At 38.7% G+C, this 15811-nt stretch overlaps 1 protein-coding gene and 2 non-coding genes across 4 annotated transcripts; all 3 read left to right on the top strand.

Moving 5' to 3' along the window:
- Nucleotides 1-744: 744 nt before the first annotated feature.
- Nucleotides 745-11433, top strand: ncl.S (nucleolin S homeolog). 2 transcript variants are annotated; one of them, XM_041563915.1, is made up of 17 exons: nt 745-929; nt 2009-2116; nt 4027-4210; nt 4288-4375; nt 5053-5171; nt 5282-5365; nt 5590-5748; nt 5838-5918; nt 6050-6173; nt 6951-7093; nt 7422-7548; nt 7834-7979; nt 8393-8513; nt 9125-9261; nt 9723-9855; nt 10053-10324; nt 10970-11431. In XM_041563915.1, the coding sequence occupies exons 1-17, from the start codon at nt 912-914 to the stop codon at nt 11035-11037; spliced, it is 2112 nt and encodes a 703-aa protein (XP_041419849.1). In that variant the 5' UTR covers nt 745-911; the 3' UTR covers nt 11038-11431.
- On the top strand, nt 5423-5489 carry LOC121394371. The gene has a single exon (XR_005961694.1). It is a non-coding gene; the product is annotated as a small nucleolar RNA SNORD82 (small nucleolar RNA).
- Nucleotides 9438-9511, top strand: LOC121394374. Its single transcript, XR_005961696.1, has one exon. It is a non-coding gene; the product is annotated as a small nucleolar RNA SNORD20 (small nucleolar RNA).
- Nucleotides 11434-15811: the final 4378 nt, after the last annotated feature.

Genomic DNA, 15811 nt, shown 5'->3' with positions numbered 1-15811 from the left:
AAATGGAGGTAATAAACTCTCACACATACAAATAAATTAAATATACATGTTTTATTATCTTTTTAAGTGGCATGTGCCGAGAGATCCTGGAGGGAGGCGGACCCTGACCTGTAGAGTTTACATTCTATGCGAGAAGGGTAGTAGAGGACTCCGATTCTGGACGTTTAGCCAACGACCCCACACACAGTCAATATACATTCCATATTGGTCGATAAAACAAGTGGTCAACAAAATCTAACCTATTACTTAAGATAGTACAATCAAGGTAATAAGCCAATGCAAATACCGCAGCGGCTACAAAATGAGTTAGTAAAATACACTGTATCTTATGCTCAGTCTCTGGCATACAAAGTTATTCAGCAGCATTAGAACCACGTGCCCGTATATAAGACTAGCAAGACGACCCATTTTGCTACAGAAACCATGCAACCAATTAAATAAGTCGCGAGGCACGCACTCCGTGTTAACCACGTGGGATGTGTACGCTTCACCCACCATCTTGGTAGAATTTACCAAAGCACATGGTAAGCTCACTCAAAATGGCTACGAAACCGCACAAGTGAAAGCCGATTGGTTACAGAGATCGCGATCTGGTCCCAGATTGCTTCGCGCGCGCTGAAGGAATAGCAGAGTCAGAAGTTTGCGTTCCAACTTCATTTTTTAGCTCGCGGTTGGTCAGATCCTGGCATATACTGCGATTGGCTGCTGGATAAGGGGTGGACCTCATTCTTTCTTAGAGACGTGTGGATTGGTTGCTCAGTAGCACGTGATAAGAAGTCTTTATTAGCTCCTTCGCCAAAGATTTGCGTTCAGTCGGTTCCTTGTTGCAGGAGCATTGTGTTGTCTGGTTCCATTCTAGAGACACGTGAATAATCAATCTCTCACATCTCACAAATACAACACCGGCCATCATGGTGAAACTAGCTAAGGTAATGATATTTTTCTTAATGCGCTCGCTTTTGTTGCGATTTAATATCTGATCAATCTGTGCCTGAAATCATTCCGCCTATTGTCATTAACGCGCCTAAAATGCGCGGATATTAATGACAGGCATGAGTGCGTTTTTTGTATCTTCGATGATCTCCGCGGAAGCCTTGCACTCGAGTAAGGTTTTATAGGGTACTTGTCGCGGTAAGCAGGGTTAGCCGTAAGTATGGAACCAAAGACAAGAAAGGCGGTGGGTTGCAAAGTAACGCATGCGCATTTGCGAGATTTAAAGCGCGCTTTGGCGATTTTGCTTGACGTTATTACACCACGTGACAGTCGGTAAGCGGTTATGTAGGTGTTATTGCCAGGTTAAAGTAATTGTATGTATCCGTGTCTTGTTTTGTATAGACCATGTGCTTACTATAGTAGTTCTCCCATTCCGTCAACTGTAGTAGTCCATTATAGTTTTCTATTTGCCGTCGTGACGGCGCCATTTTAGTTTAAGTGAAAAGGCGTGAGACGTGGCCTTACTTCCGGGGCACGCACGTGGACAGTTCCCCCAATGGCAGATGCACGTGGTCGTGTAGGATTAGGCTACATCTTTTAAAAGGTTCAAATGCTCTCCTGCACATTAGGCAATTCAGTTGAGTGTTATTCGCTTTACCTTCTGCCATTGTTTTTTTTTGGTTATTCGTTTTTGTGTGCCTTAAACTAAAGTTCCCCAAGGACCCTAAAGGCACGTGCGGGTTATTCTACACGTGGAGTAGTAGCAATGTATTTGTCGGCTCTTCAGGGGGAGTGGCCACTGGTGCTGTATCCAGACATTGATCCCAGTTTATCTGGCAAGTGGTAGAATGCTTGTTTAGCTCTACCAGTCAATAAGTATTATAATAGATATAATGGCTGGGATAAAATTTACCCATTGTTGTGAATGAATTGGTTTTAGTGCAGTGTCCCTTTATATTTTTCTTGATAAGTTTGATTTCATTTATACAAATGCTGTACATAGTGCCTGTGTTCCTGTTGGTGCTGGATACTCTGTGGAGTTTTTTTTTATTACAATTTTTATCTTCCTTACCAGGGTGCAAAAACACAAGCTAAGCCCAAGAAGGCAGCGCCACCACCTCCAAAAGATATGGATGACAGTGATGAAGAGGAGGACTCTGAAGATGAAAGCAGTGAGGAGGAGGTGATGATTGTCTTGTACTTTTGTAGAGAGATGTAATGGTTGTAAAGTAATGAACAGCAAAACAAAGCACAAAGGTTTCGCTATATTATCTTAATTACTTTGTAAGTTTAAACGCTAAATAGGCATCTCATGCAACCTCCTTGAAGGGCTGCTATGTTTTTAAATCATTTAAAAATTAAAAAAACGCTACTGTTCATGATGGGTGTCCAGGCTGTTTACTTTATATAAGGTGCTTGTTTTCAAAATATGAACAGCCATGTTAAAGCAACAGTAACCCTCAACTTTTTTTTTTTTTTTTTAAACTACCCTGCCCCAATACCATCTTAAAAAGTCTATTAAATTTAATTTTTGATCAAAACACACTGTTAAAACTCTTCTGGGTGTCTTCCTAGTGAGGCTTCCAGTTTAAAAGTCTGGCTAGTCCGAAATGTGGAGTGCTGCCCCTTGGATCTTACTTCGTTCATGTCGCCCTTTTGCCTTATTGGAAAGACTTCCAGAAGCTGTTTTATAACTGTATTTTTGTTAAAGCATTGAATATAAGCTTTTATGAAGGCTAGAACTGTTGGTGCAGGCTACAGTTGATTTCTTGCATAAGAAATGTTAAGTTACTGTTCCAGTAACGGGGTTTTCTATAACTTTGTACTGTAACAGAAAAACCTTTAGTCCTATTTAAAAAAAAAATAATAATTTGGCAGTTATCTGCTAATGTATGGAGACTCTCCTATGGGTTTTGCCAATAATTAGGCAGGTGTCGATTGGACAGGTTTGACGTTTCCCAAATTGAGGATCGTAATGTCTTTGTGGTCCTTGCCCCACAGTCCCTTTTCCCGTTTCACCTTAGAGCCACATAATTGGATTAACACTAATGTCTTTGGTGTGTATACAGGGGGAAAGTTTTGTTTTGTTTTTTTGTGACCTCGTCATTTGAGCTTATCTTATAATGTATGGGCACTTTAAGGGTATGTCCACACAGTGCGTTTTGGGGAGATTTGGTCGCCTGGCGACTAATCGCCTCGTTTTTGCGGCGACCAATCTCCCCAAATGCCTTCCTGAATCTGTGCTGGCTACAATTAAAACGCCGACGCTAATCACAGTGATTCATTTTCCGAAGTCGCCCGCAGTTTCCTCGAAAGGCAACTTCAGAAAACGAACTGCCGCGTGTGATTGCGCCGGCTAAAATGAAAAAATGCCTAACCAAACAGGAAAAATTTGTGTTTGGTCCTTGTAAGGTAGTTTACAGGTAATCTCCCTGCTTAATGTATTTCTGATAGCGGTTACTCTAGTTGTATTTTAATCTTTCAAATAAACTTTGAAGTGTTTTTCTAATTGTGGGTGCAATTAGGTACTCCTATGAAACACAGCCATATTAAATACTGAAGTCAGTCTAGCTTACTTTTGCTCTCAACTGAAAGGCATACATACAAGAAATGGGCAGATGTTACTCCCATGCTGCTTCCTGTTACAGACCACATAACCTGTGGATTGCTGCTGCTAAAAGCCTCTCATCCCTCGGCTGCCTCTCGGCTAGGTATCACAGACACTCCAGCCTGCCCATTCAGGAAGCTGACCCTGATCTGGTTCCTGCGCATGCCTCCCCTCCTGCTTCATTTACATTTCACTAATCCTATTGGCTAAATCTTGCCAGCCAATCCCATCAAAGATGTACAAATGAAACGGGAGATGGAGGCATAAATAAAGCCAGGTCAGTGTGGTGGGTTTTTTTTTTTTTTTTGGTAAATCCCCCTACAGAGAGCTCAGAGCACAGATGTGAGTCAGGTCTGTAAATTCTAAACAGAACATTTTAAATACATTTGCAAAAGGTTTTTGGTTTTTTTTTTTTTTTATCACAAGGGCTTTTCAAACCTTTATCTGACACCTTTTCCTTGCTTTGGGTCCACTTGTTTGTTTAGATGGAAGTACCTGTGAAGAAAACGCCAGCCAAAAAAGCAGCCACTCCAGCCAAAGCAACGCCTGGAAAAGCAGCCACTCCAGCTAAAGCTACAGTCACACCAGGAAAGAAGGGGGCCACTCCAGGAGCCAAGAATGGGAAGCAGGCAAAGAAACAAGAGAGTGAAGAAGAGGAAGATGACTCTGGTATGATTCTGTTAAGTTGAGCAAGTGTATAACTATCTGCTAGGACATTTTCAACTAAATGGCATATTTTATTGCAGATGAGGAAGACCAGAAACCTATTAAAAAACCAATTGCTAAGAAAGCTGTAGCAAAGAAAGAGGAGTCTGAGGAAGATGATGAGGATGAGGATGAAGGTAAAGACTTTCATGGCTATTAAAGGGGTGGTTCATGTTAACTTTTAGTAAGTTATAGAATGACCAAATCTAAGCAACTTTTCAATTGATCTTCATTATTTTTTTTTTTATGGATTATTTGCTTTCTTCTGACATTTTAGTTTTCAAAAGGGCGTCGTTGACCTCGTCTAAAAACAAATGCTCTGTAAAGCTACAAATTTATTGTTGTTGCTACATTATATTATCTTTCTGTTCCAACCCTCCCCTATTAATCCATATTGTCATTCAAATCTGGGCATGGTTGCTAGGGTAATTTGAACCCTAGCAACCAGCTGAAACTGCAACTGGAGAGCCGCTAAATAAAAAGCTAAACTACAAATGAAAACCAAATACAAATTGTCTCTCCTCAAGTTCAAGTCCTTGAATGAAACATGATATCAAATTAAAAATAGCTGCTAAGGGATTGCATTTTAAATTAGAAACAGTAGGGGAAGGCAGATAATTTGAAAGCTAAGCAATTGAAACATAAAGTTGAATTGAACATTCTGTAAGTTCCCATATGTACTACACTGAATGCTATGCAAAATTCCCTTGTTTGCAGAGTGAAGCCAATTTTAAAATTTTCAGAATCCAATAAAACCTGATTGCTGATCTTTAATGCTTGGTGTTCTAAAAAAACTACTTTCTTTTAGATGAATCTGAGGAGGAAAAGCCTGTTGCCAAGAGGCCTCTTGCCAAGAACCCTCCAGTTAAGGTTACACCAGCAAAGAAATCTACAGGGAAAAAACAGGAATCTGATGATGAAGAAGGTAGTCTATTCTAAATCATTGGTATTGTAGGACTTCCTGCTCAACTTAAATATTGGTTGAAATGCAAGGATTATGATTCTTAATGGTGTAACGAGCAACTTTTCTTCTAGATGAGTCTGAGGAAGAAAAGCCTGTTGCCAAGAAACCTCCAGCAAAGAAACCTGCAGGAAAAAAACAGGAATCTGAGGATGAAGGTTGGTGGTTCTGTTTTGTTGTGATAAACCTTATGCTCTATCATAAGTAATTTTTCTGGCATATGTGATGAACAATATGGGACTTAATACTGAAAACCTTGATGTCTTTAACTTGCTGATATGCTTTACAGTTTTGAGATTTGTGTTTTGCTCTTGGGACAATACTTCCCATATAATTTAGTGACTTGTGTCATCTGAGGAAATTGTATCCACCTTCTTGCTAGAATCAGATGAGGATGAAGAGGAGCCAATGGAGGTTGCATCAGCTCAAAAGGGGAAGAAAACTGCCCCTGCCAAAGCGGAGGATGATGATGACGATGACGACGATGATGATGACGATGATGATGAAGACGATGAGGAGGATGATGACGATGAACAGCAAGGTGGTTTTCTCTTAATGTTTCACAGTCCATATAGTCCCCCCCCACACCCAGTTAACCTTTCAATAAAACATGGCTTTTTGTTTTCTTAGGCCCTGCAAAACGCAAAAAAGAAATGCCAAAAAATAATGTTCCTGAGGCAAAAAAAACTAAAACTGACACTGCATCAGAAGGTATGTTAAATTTGTTTCAAAGCCAATTTATTTTTTTTGCCAAGTGTCTGTAGCCTGAGTATGATATATATTATACATACACAAGACAATCTAATCTATCCTTGGGGGTAATTACACTTTTTTTTCTTCAGGTTTCTCCATATTTATTGGCAACTTAAACTCCACATTGGATTTTGATGAGCTTAAAGATGCCCTGAGGGAGTTCTTTTCAAAGAAGAACCTAACCATACAGGATGTAAGGATTGGAGGCACAAAGTTAGTATATTTGCATATCTCTCTAAAAGACATTTATACTGGCTGTGAAATGCATATTTGGCATCTCTCTATTGTCTAAAGATCTGCCATATTATCTTAATTTTTTATTACTGCTTTGGGGGAAGCCATGTATCGTTAAAAATACGACTTGGGAAATTCAGTCCTAATATGTAATTTACAGTTTGCTAAACTGTTCTGAATGTTTAGAAAGGTAAAAGTGGTTGAGAGCACTGGGTAAGTTACACCAGTAGCTGTTTTTTTTTTTTTTTTTTTTGTTTTTTTGTTTTTGTTCTTCATGCTTTAATAAAGACTAGGGAAGGGCTTTCCTGGTCGGCAGCTTGAAGTCTGCATGGCACTTCTTCATTTTCTGCTGCACGAGGAGGAAGAGACAGGACATGTAGATAGGTTAAACTGTTGCTCTTGCATTCTGCATTAAAAGTAGTAGAGGGATGGACTTGGCCAGTTAGCATTTAGCAAAGTTTACCAAGTAAGCATCTGTTACATCAAAATGGCAAAGATGTTTGTTTTTGCAAGGCTACTGTGTTAGAATCTTTAAATTAAGCAGTTAAAGGCTGTCTAGTTGTTGTTTTTGTAAAGACCAGATTTGTACAATCCTCAGTTGAGATTATTGGTTTTTGAACAATCATGGCTTCTGTTTATTTATGACGTTACGCACATTTATTAATGTCCCTAGATATCTCCAGAATTAGAAATAGCATATTCAAAGCTTTAAAAGACTTTCCTTTTAATTGAAAAAAAAAAACCCTCTTAACACAGGAAGTTCGGCTATGTGGATTTCTCTTCTGAAGAAGAGGTTGAGAAGGCTCTGAAACTGTCTGGGAAGAAGATACTTGGTTTAGAGGTGAAGATTGAAAAGGCAGTGGCTTTTGACAAAAATAAAAATGCTGAAAATAAAAAAGGTATGTTCTGTTGTCTCATTTATATTGGCTGTAGTTTCATTAATCTTGTGTACTGCTAAACAGACTCCTGATGGCTGTAAGTCCTTAGAGTTACCAAATACTCAATCACAGTCCATAATTGACTCCCACGGGAATTTTTTGTATGTTTATGTTGCTCTCCAACTTGTTTTTACATTTGAGTGCGGCTCACAGTTAAAAAACAAAAACTGAACAGTAGCAATGCATTCTGCAAACTGCTTTTAAAGGAGCATGCTTGTCTAAAACTACCTTTAATTTATTTAATCTGCATTACTAGCGGTTTATGCAATCTTAAACTTTTCCTCTGCAGAGAGGGATTCTCGAACTCTGTTTGTGAAGAACATTCCCTATAGCACAAGTGCTGAAGAGCTGCAGGAGATATTTGAAAATGCTAAAGATATTCGAATTCCTACTGGAAATGATGGATCAAATAAAGGGTAAAATTAATCAATTTCAACTATCCATATATAAAGTGAAAACTTCCATTTTATAAAAAAGTAAACTGCATCACACCTAGTTTTGGAGGATTTGGATTCAGCCTAATCCTTAAAGGAAAGATGGACTGCAGTTTAGCCAAAGCAAGCATGAATGCCTTTTTTTTTTTTTTTTGATTGCAGTTAAGTTGTTTGCTTTAGGTTTGGCAAAGCCTTTGTGGAGGATGTGTTGCAGCCTTAAGTCCTGAATATGTTTCCTTGCTTGATGTGAACACTGATCTCTTGCAGGATTGCATATGTTGAGTTTAGCACTGAAGCTGAGGCAAACAAAGCTCTTGAAGAAAAGCAAGGAGCAGAGATCGAAGGACGCTCTCTCTTTGTTGACTTCACTGGTGAAAAGAGCCAGAATTCTGGAGGCAGAAGAGGGCCTGCAGGTATGTATTTCAGCATGTGATTTTATGCAAGTCTATAATAGAATGTAATTAGTGCTGGGGCTGACTGGCTTCACTTAGTGATGATCATGTGCCGTTTTTAATGAGAAAAATATAAATTTTGATGGCAAAAGCTGCTTTGTTTAATGGTTGGTTTACAAGAGCTGCTTGTTTAATGGTTAGTGTACAAGGTGGTTTTATACTACCGCTATGGACCTACCTTCAGTGTTCTGCAATCTTGCAAAATATGAAAAATGCAGATTGCAATGAAGGGCAATTAGATCTGATCCAGAAAACGTCTATATATGAAACTGCCCTGATTTCATGTTTGCTTGTTGCTGATTTTTTTCTATACCCCTAGCAAGTCATGGTGATTATGCAAGCAAAAAAACAGTAATTTTTTTTTCTCTCCATAGGTGATTCTAAGGTTCTTGTTGTAAACAACTTGTCATATAGTGCTACAGAAGATAGTTTGCGAGAAGTCTTTGAAAAAGCAACATCTATTCGGATACCACAGAACCAGGGACGGGCTAAAGGGTGAGTAATGGAAATATGTTTGTGCCTCTTTGATTTTGCCCAAGATATAAGTATATGAATAATGATACTTTAGACTTAATCCTAAGGTTTATTTTGGCTAATTACTCTCCATATTGGCTAGCCATTTACAGTGAAACCTCAAATTTACATACCCTAAATTTCCCCATCATTTTACTGTTGTATTGTCCTATCATATATTGCACTTCTTGATTTTACACCATTGTGCGGATCCCCTGAAATGTAAACTCTGCTATATATTTTACATGCAGTAATGGGTGTGATGCAATAATTGTGTATCTATCTAGCTTTTGATGCTATTAACTTATTGATACAGCTAGGGAGTTGCTTAATCAAAAAGACATGTTTTCATTTTCTGAAAACTACTCCGACTAAAACTAATTTTTTTTTTTTATTTCCATAAACCCATTGCTGCTTGGAAAATCTTATAGTTAACTGGACATCTGCCATTGACTTTTACATGTTTGAGTTTCAGAATTTCTAACACCATTTGTCTTTAATAAAAGCCAAAAAATACCCCCCCCATGGTATTTTCCCTTTTAAAGACGGACAGAAAAAAACAGTTAATTATATTTTATTCTATGGCTTCACAGCTTTGCCTTTGTTGAGTTTTCCTCTATGGAAGATGCAAAAGAGGCAATGGATTCTTGTAACAACACAGAAGTCGAGGGAAGGTCGATACGGCTGGAGTTTAGCCAAGGAGGTGGACCTCAAGGTGGTGGAAGGGGAGGTAGGTTAAAAGATCAAACTTGATACTTAAGCTTTTGAATTGATCATTTTTCTTTGGAGATGTGACTTTTATTCCAGAAGGAAACAGAAAGCATCTTGTACCTAGCCATGTATTCAGAATTCTGCATGCTAAAAAATTTAGTTTGAAGCTTCTGTTCTGGTAGGAGGATAAGGTGCTGGAAGTGATGAGCTTTTATCTGAGAATTTTTATGATGAAAATCATTTCTCTAGATAGTCAAGTACTGATCCAGCATCTGTACAAGCAACAAATATTGTCTGCCATCAACCTCAAACACTGAACTAAAAATGCTTCAATACATGCTTGCTTACGTTAAAGTTTTAGAAGCTGTGGCCAAGATCTAATTTGTAGCCAAGGAAAGCACTAGTGTTTTATTGCACACTTGATCTGTGCAATATGTGAAAGCTGAAACCAAATTAATCTGCCCTGTCAACATTTTCTAGGTTCAGTACAATCAAAAACACTCTTTGTCAGAGGACTTTCTGAAGACACCACTGAAGAAACTTTAAAGGAAGCATTTGATGGCTCCATTAATGCCAGGATAGTAACAGACCGAGATACTGGAGCATCCAAGGGGTAAGTTAATTAGAATATTCTGTGGAAAGTATAAATACATTAAATGTTCATTGTGCTCTGTCCTGCCAGCAGTTTATGGCAGAAGTTGTATTTGCATTATTATTAATGCACTTTTGTGACTTAATCAATTGCCTGCCTCTAAATACCATGGCACAAAATGTCTTGCTGATTTAGTACATTTTTTGCTTTGTTTTTAGGTTTGGATTTGTAGATTTCTCTTCTGCTGAAGATGCTAAAGCTGCCAGAGAGGCCATGGAGGATGGGGAAATTGATGGTAATAAAGTTACTCTTGACTTCGCAAAACCTAAAGGAGATTCCCAACGTGGAGGACGCGGAGGCTTTGGTGGCGGACGTGGAGGTTTTGGTGGCAGAGGAGGTGGCCGTGGAGGTTTTGGTGGCAGAGGAGGTGGCCGTGGAGGTTTTGGTGGCAGAGGAGGTGGAGGTGGACGTGGAAGAGGAGGATTTGGAGGTAAGTTATCCAGCTTTTTAGGCTGATTAAAAGACTTCTTGCCATGGAAATAATGTGCAAGCTGAAACTTTTATTTGTAAATACAGCTGCTAGGGAAATTCACCATCTGAAATATTGGCATTAGTAATTTTCATATTCTTAAAATGTGCTCAGGTGCCAGCAGTAAAGGGAAACCAGGGAATTGTGTGCTTTTCATATCATTTACCCAGTTTGTCGGTCACCCTTGTGCTTTTTGTATTTATGAGCACTGACTGAGTTTATGTAATCTGCAATTTCAGGGAAAGATTTCCCTACATTACACTTGCAAAATGCCCTGTAACCACTCCCTCAGACTGTGTAGGACATGAGGCTAGGTCTACACTGCTATACATCAGATGGCTAATCTGTCTGTGTTCTAGTGCTTCTTGCAGAGTGATCCTGTCCAATGTAGCCTCGTCACAGCAAAGTAAACTCTTTCCTTTGCAATATGGGAACTCTAAAATTAAGCCACAAATGGTTAAACTGGCATGATCACTAGATCCTTAATGCTGCTATAGCCTTTAAGATGTATACATGTTGTTTGCCCTGACAACTTTCTTAATGCATATGCTTTTGTTTTAACCTCTACTGACTGACTTGTTACATATGTAATACTCTTTAATCTAGGAAGAGGAGGTGGAGGATTCGGAGGTGGAAACCAGGGTCAGGGAAAGAAGATAAGGTTTGATGACTGAGCAGTTTTCATCTCCCCTTTAAATCTCAAGCCATCTCCCTGAAAGGACTCTGGGGGCAGGATTCCCTTCCCCAAACAAATCTAGCCTTGACAGAGCCTCCTGTGTGGACATTCCAATGTGGAAATACATTTTTCCTGTTATCACCTGGATTCCAAGTCATTTCATGGAAGATGGGACTGCTTGACTGTCCTTATACAGACTTTTTTTTTTTTTTTTTTTAAAGTGTGAGCAGAAACCCTGCTGGGACTTGGCAAATTCTTATGTTTTACCCACTGTACAAAAGATTGATTTTTTTTTTTTCTTAATTCCTCTAGTATTTTGCTCAAAAGTGCAGAATGTTAATGGTTTGTGCTTCAGCAGCTTGTCTTGTTCAAATTAAAGAACCTCATCTGGTTACCTGTTTTTAGTATAACTGTTTCCAGATTGTCTGCAGTTGTTGGCTTACTTGTTCTGCTGCAGCTCTGGCGCTCACTCACATCATTGCAGTGGCCACCTTTTTAACTCTGGCTAATGTATAGGAAAAACATTAAACCATTTTAGGTAGTGAAGCAGTGGAAAATCAACTGGAATATAGTTACTAAAACACCTGTGAAGCCTTATTGGATGTTCTGTTTTAGAATTGTATACCATAATTGGTTAAAGGCTTAATTTTTTTTTTTTTAATCTTGGTAAAGGCTTCTTTTGCAGCCTTAATTACCAAAATAATCTATGCAGCAAGCACATAATCATGCAAGAAGTGCTTTCATACTTAAGAATATATGAAGCAGTGGTTACTAAACCCATGTAAATTGCAGTCTTTTTTGTGCTTAAGCCTCACAAACAGAAGTGTGAATTGAACTGGTATATTTACAAACCAAAAACTTTCACATTTGGTTCTTGTGAAGTAGATAATTGGCATAGCAGTGCACAATTCCCACCCTTTTGCAATGGAGTTTTCTGGGTTTTTTGTTTTTAATCAGTAGTGTGGATTTGATTCCTTGACCTATTAACCACTGCTCCCGTCCAATGAAGCCAGTAATCTGCAAAGCTAAATGTGGTAGTAAATGGTCAAATGCAGGTCGTTGCTGCAAAAGTTTGTGCTTTTATTTTGAACAGTTTCAAGCAAGAGCTTTCTCTCAAGCACACTTGTGAAAGAGGTCTTGCTTGAAACATGTTGAGTTCAAATTAAAAGCATCTCCACTTTTGCAGCAACGACCTGCGTTTGACCATTTATTACCACATTTAGCTTTGCTGGTATTCTGATTTTCTGGCACTCAAGAAAATGAAGCTTCTTGTTGCTAGTTTCAATTATAAAACAAGCTGATAAAGCCAAGTACCACTCCACTAAGAAACCCGTGATTAGTTTCTTAAAAGTGGCTGCTGCCTAAAGGGGAACTATTGCAAAAATAATATAAACTTCCTTATACTGAATTAAGAAACTTTCTAAATACAACCAATTAATTTCAGAAATAATGCAGAATTTTTAAGTTTATATACACTTTCTCTCTCAGGATCTTTCTCTTCATTCTGTCTTCATGCAGCAATGGGGTGTCTGATGAAACATACAATATTCCTTAAGGGGGGGGCGCTCCCTTTCCTATCAGATGTATTAGAGCTCACTCAAATAACCAATTCCCATTTCAATAGTGAGCTCTAATGCATCTTCTAGGCAAAAGGAGCCCCACTATTAAGATATATATATTTGATCATTCATCTGACACAACTCCTGAATGAAGACTGGATGAGGAGAAACAGAGGCCGAGAGGAATGTTGAAGATAAACTTATTTCAGAAACCATACAGAATCTTTAATTTGTGTTTTTTCCAGTTTGGTGAAGCTAATTTTAAGTTCCCCTTTAAAGGAGTGGTTTGCTCAAAGGTACATCTGAAGAGCTGAAAAAGTTTCCCTCTTTATAAAGAAAGGGGGGTAAGTTGAATGAACATAGCCCAGTGTTTACGTTAAACAGTGGATGTTTTCCTTCATAATGTCAGAACTTTAAACCCATTTTGTTTCCTATGGTACGATGTTGTGAGACTACACTTTCCTTTAAGATAATATACAGTTTTGTATTAAAGTACTCATTGGCCATTCCTACATAGATTATACTAGCACAGTGAGGATTAATATGCTAATTATCCCTTATCAGTAGGAAGTATACATGCCTGTCGGGTTAATATGTTTATTATTTTGTAATTATATTGGCATGTCTAGGGTCAAAATGCCAGATATTCATTTTACTTATATATTGACACATATGGCTTCAAATATGTTTGTCTATTTGCTTGAGCAGTTGTCCTGGCATGTCTGGTTTATGGCTTGGTAAAAAAAATAGATGCGGTATTTATTTACCAATGGGGCTCTCCCAGGTAGCACAGACAACGGCACAATGACAAGCACTGTATACTATGTTAGTTCTGAGCCGCAAAGTTCCCCTTGCATATATTGGTCTGGTTCCACATCGTCTCAGATCTTTTGTCCTGCCTTGGAGGTTAACGCTGGTTTGCAATTCTCCATATTTTCTCTTTAATGAGTTTAGTTAGTAACTTAAGGCACACATGACATATGGGGCATGCAGAGCTGTATATAGGCATCTTTAATGCAAGGATAACTGAAAGGCCTGTAGCAATACAAGGTTAGCGGAGAGTTCCGAAGGATGCCATTCCAGCCAAATCAGCAGGTGAACATAGCAGCACCTCCAGCTCACTCTGCAAACTGCACCTGATAAACTACCTTACTAGCGTGTGACTGCTCCAGCTGAATCCCATAAATAATGGAGAAGCTGATTCTCTTACTGAGCAGAGATCCAAGCCACAAAAGAGTCAAAGAAACTATTGCTCTGATTGTAAGCCTAATTTTTATAAGACAGATGCACGTGTTATCTCCACAACCCATTATTACCCAAGCTTCTGAGGGCTCAGTTCTCAACACGCCTCCTGGACCAACTCTTCCTTCACCACTACCACAAAGTACCCATGCTCTGAAACCAACCCTCAGCCCAAGTCCTATCAGTTTGGAGAATATTTACAGTGAATCATAAACAGTCTAACACAGCAGACGAGAGTACTACACATACAGAATGAGAAACAAAAGCGTGAAGCTCCTTGGTCGCTAGCCCCGGATTCAGAGGAAGTGGAAGGGCTGGCTTCAGATTCTGAGGAGGAGAGTGTCCCTCGGTGAAGTGCATATTTTGGAAGTATGTGTCTTCAGGTACTGACTCAACACGGCTGGCTCATAAATTGCAGCAAGAGTGCTCTTCAGCCGAGCCATACCATTCAATTTCTGGAGTTCAACTTCCACTCCATAGCCCAGAAAATATTCTTACCACAAGACAAAATGGCTTACTTTTGAATAATTTATGTGAGACTATCTTCATTATATCTGGTATTCTGCAGCTATTTTATACAGTATAGCTGAAATCCAGTGAAGTCTGTCAGAAAGGGAAAGAAAAATCCATCATTTAGGGGCAGATTTATTAAGGGTCAAATAGTAAATTAGATTTATTTTAATGTCAATTAATCCCCCAATTCGAATGTACATTTGGAGGTGCGATTTATCACACCTCGACCATGAAAATGGTTCTAATTAAGAATATTCACCGCCTAAAACCTTAACCAATTTTAAAGATTAGTTTTTTAAAGCCACCTACAAGTAGAACATTGAATGCAGCAATTTGATTGGTTGCCATGGGTTACTGCCCATGGACATATTTGCCCAGTATTGATAAATGACCCCCACTGTCTGGTAAAATCCAGCTAAATGCCATCAAATTGATTGGGAGGCGTTTCATAATGACCAAAAACATACAGCCAAAGCAACCCAGGAGTTTTTAAAAGCAAAGAAGTGGAATATTCTTTAATGACCAGGTCAGTCACCTGATCTGAACCCAATTAAGCTGCATTTCACTTGTTGAAGATTAAACTTCTGACAGAAAGGCCCACAAACAAACAGCAACTGAAAGCCGCTGCACTAAAGTCCTGGCAGAGCATTAAAAAGGAGGAAACCCAGAATCTGGTGATGTCCATGAGTTCAAGACTTCAGGCTGTCATTGCCAGCAAAGGGGTTTCAACCAAGTATTAGAAATGAACATTTTATTTTCAGTTTTTTAATTTGTCCAACTACTTTTAAACCCCTGAAATGAAGTGATTGTGTTAAAAAAAGGCTTTAGTTCCTCACATTTTTGTGCAATTTACAGAAATAGCACTAAGCAGTTAGGATGAAGAAACAGAGAAATACAGTATGCATGGAAACATAAGGCCGGTCAAGCCTCATATATAGATTCCACCATGAACTAGTTTGGATTATGATAGTAGTTAGAGATGAGTGCATATTTTCGCCTGATTTCCACTCGCTTGAAACTTGCTAGGAGAGTCTTATCCAACAACCTTAGAAGTTTTTGCCATCTAGTGACCAAACTGCAAATTACATTCAAACCCTAACATAATATAACCTAAAGCAATGTGAAAGCATTTTGGACCTAGAGAATAATTGTGTTAGGCTGATCTTTGTGTTCTCTTCAGAATTGTTGCATGTCAATTTATGGGTATGTGATTGTACTAAGGCAAGTAAATCTAGGTACTGATACCTTTTAAAGCTTGCGCATGCCAGACTTTTATGTGTGGGGAGCCACATAAGGGGAGGGTTGTGGGCTGCTATTTGGACAGGTCTATTTTATAAAAGTGGAATATTTTCCTACAATGCTAAAAAATATTTTAAATTTGATACCTAACAGTACATAAATAATTCCTTTAAAATTGTTTGGCAATAGGCAGATAGGCACATATGCTCTGAACATTTA

The sequence above is a fragment of the Xenopus laevis genome, chromosome 5S (genome assembly GCF_017654675.1).
Source record: "Xenopus laevis strain J_2021 chromosome 5S, Xenopus_laevis_v10.1, whole genome shotgun sequence".
Classification (NCBI taxonomy): domain Eukaryota; kingdom Metazoa; phylum Chordata; class Amphibia; order Anura; family Pipidae; genus Xenopus; species Xenopus laevis.
This window is presented reverse-complemented; position numbering and strand designations above follow the sequence as displayed.